The sequence below is a fragment of the Mus pahari genome, chromosome 6 (genome assembly GCF_900095145.1).
Source record: "Mus pahari chromosome 6, PAHARI_EIJ_v1.1, whole genome shotgun sequence".
Lineage (NCBI taxonomy): Eukaryota > Metazoa > Chordata > Mammalia > Rodentia > Muridae > Mus > Mus pahari.
Window position 1 is genome coordinate 66405341 of NC_034595.1, and position 2818 is coordinate 66408158.

General features: G+C 43.4%; 1 protein-coding gene across 1 annotated transcript in view; it reads right to left on the reverse strand.

Annotated features, from left to right (window-relative positions):
• LOC110322974 (cytochrome P450 4A10-like) overlaps window positions 1-2818 on the reverse strand; it is a 12359-nt gene that overhangs the window by 6338 nt on the left and 3203 nt on the right. The window contains exons 2-4 of the mRNA XM_021199966.2: window positions 1822-1963; window positions 1223-1264; window positions 259-386 (exon numbers count right to left, since the gene is read on the reverse strand). Of these exons, the coding sequence (XP_021055625.1) occupies window positions 259-386; window positions 1223-1264; window positions 1822-1963 (312 nt within the window). The remainder of the gene's footprint in view (window positions 1-258; window positions 387-1222; window positions 1265-1821; window positions 1964-2818) is intronic.

Below are 2818 nucleotides of genomic sequence, written 5' to 3' on the forward strand. Positions count from 1 at the left end.
AAGACAGAGACAGAGACAGAGACAGACAGAGACACAGACAGAGACACAGACAGAGACACAGACAGAGACAGAGACAGAGACAGAGACAGAGACACAGACACAGACACAGACACAGACACAGACACAGACACAGACACAGACACAGACACAGACACAGACACAGACACAGAGAGACAGAAAAACAGAGTCAGGGGAGAAAGAGAAGGGGAAAGGGAAGGGGGAGGCAGGGAGGGAAAGAGGGACAGGGAGAGGACTTACCAGCATCACTTGTACAGAGTCTGCCATGGTCCCCACATATGGCATGAGGATGTCCTTGTGGAATGCTGATGTTAACATCCGACGATGCTGGAGCCACTTATGTCCATTCAAAATGAGCAAACCATATCCTGGGCAAGAATTGGTTATGTGTGTGACCCCAGGGGTTAGTAGGACCAGAGGAAAGAGTTGGGGTAACCTGACAGGCAGATAGTGGAAGTTCTGAAATAAGGTAATGGAGTAAGAAAAAATCCTAAACATGTATAACAAAGAGCAATAATTTTCAGGATTGGGCCATTACATCTGATATGATCAGCACAGCTGTGACTAAATCTGAAAAGGTGTCATATGCAGACTCTAGTTTATAATGTTTTAATGTGCATATGGACATGGGGGCAAGTGTCCACAGACTGTGAAACTAGAAGAGAAACCACAGGAGAGGAATAGAAGGAACCGAGGAAAGGCGAAGAAACAATGTGGTACATAGGACATGAGAGTGGAAAGAGGCCACAGGAAGCCTGGGAGATTACAAGGAGAGCCTGGGATGGGGAAGAAGCAGGAGAGGGTGGAAAATCCAAAATATAACTTAAAAAAAACCTCCTCAACAAAACCTAATACTGTTTATGCTCCTTGGACATATTAAAAAAAATTCTTGTAACAATGGAGATGAAGGCTGCATAGGAAGAAGGCAAAATAAAAGTGGGTCCAAGAGTGTTTAGAGAAAATGAAGATGAGTTGTAGAGAAGCAGCAGAGCATAAGGCAGTTCCAATCAGCACAAGGAAGAGTCAAAAGGGCTGGGAGGTGGCTGAGTGGTTAAAAGCAGGGCTCTTCTCCCAAGGACCCAGGTTAAATTCCCAGCACCACTGCACTTAAAAATTCGAAGAGAGAAAAGATGTATGAGGTACATATTATCACTCAGAAAACGTAACTGTGGTGTGACCAGAGTCCTGGTTTACTGTTACATACCAAGCCAAGGGGTCAAGAATCTGTAGAGGCTAGCCTTTGGGTCTGGAAAAAAAAGGGGGGAGGTTTGATTGGATACTGGCATTCACCAAATAAGGCAGCTGTGGTTGATGCCATGGTCCTTGGTGAATCTCAGAGTCCCTGTCCTCTCTCACTAGAGCTATCTGTCTGTTTCTCTTGGTACTTTCAAGTGGAATCAGAAATGCAAGCTTCACATCTTAGCACACTGACAGCCAGTACTGTTCAGAACTGCTAAGGCACACCAATCATGTTGTAGTATCAAAGAGTGGATGAAATGTGTGGATTCTACAGTGGGTCATAGTCTTCTGGCCTAGGATGACCGTTAAAAGGATGTTTCAAACCCAATTTATATTACAGGCAATGTATCTAAGAATACGATAAATTTTCTAGCTAGTCAACTGTTAGAATCATTCAGTATTTACTGAGTATTATTGGAATTTAGCTGAGTTGTGGCGGGAGCAGTAGGAAATAATAAGATAGAAACTTCCCATATTTTAGCTGCCAATCTTCTGTCATTTATCAGATTGTAAACATATACTTGAGAGAATACTTTTGTGTGCTGGGATGGGATTCACTCTCACCTGCTCTCCCCAGGATCACTTTCATGTAGTCAGGGTCATAGACTTTGATGAAGACTTTACTTCCCCACAGCCAGTAGAGAAATGCACCTGGGAATTTCTCTACACATCTTAGTATCCATCTCAGCTCCTCATCCTCTTTGAACTGCCACCAGGAGAAACAAAGCAAATGATACCATCTTGAGCAACAGGCTGGAAGTAGGGATGATAAGTTGACAGATACAGAGGCATGGTGCTGGTTCTATCCACAGAGTGCTAAGGATCCCACTGTGAGGAACTGCAGCATGGTCTACTCTCATTGGGACTGCCCAGGTCATGGCATAAAGGTGAGAATGTGACTCCCTGTTGGACCATGTAAGAGCTCTCTCTGAATTGCCCTTACAGCCTTGCTTGATTAGTTCCCAGTGCTGGCTTCCACAGGGCAAAAGTTAATATCAATTTACTCTTGTTAGATTCATGTCTTAGCCATGTTCTGCTCAAAATCATACACTGAAATGCTAAACCTTAGAACCTCAAAATGTAACACTACCAGGACATAGGGTCTTCAAAGAGGGAACCAAAACAAAATGAGGCATTGATAATGGACCTAACCCACTATATTGCTGTCCTTAGGAAAAGAGGAATTTTGGACAGAACAATAAACACAGAGATAGATATGTAGTGTCATAATAAGATGATTACCATTTATAAGCCAAGGAGACAGGCCTGCAATCGAAATCTCTTTAGAGCCCAGAGGAAAATCCATCCCCATCATTCCCATGACCATGAGCTTCTAGTCTTCACAGTGAGAGACAAGACATTTCTTTGTCTTATCTGCCCAGCTCTTTTGTGTTACAACCCATTCCAACTGGTACAATCCTATGAGTCTCCATGCAAGGCCACNTTAGNAGANCNGTCAATTTCCCTTGTTTTTAATGAAGATTGAGGATTCTGATGCTGAATGTTATGTCCCTGTGATTGTATTAGACCCAGACCTGACATCCCACAGTGTCCTTGCCCT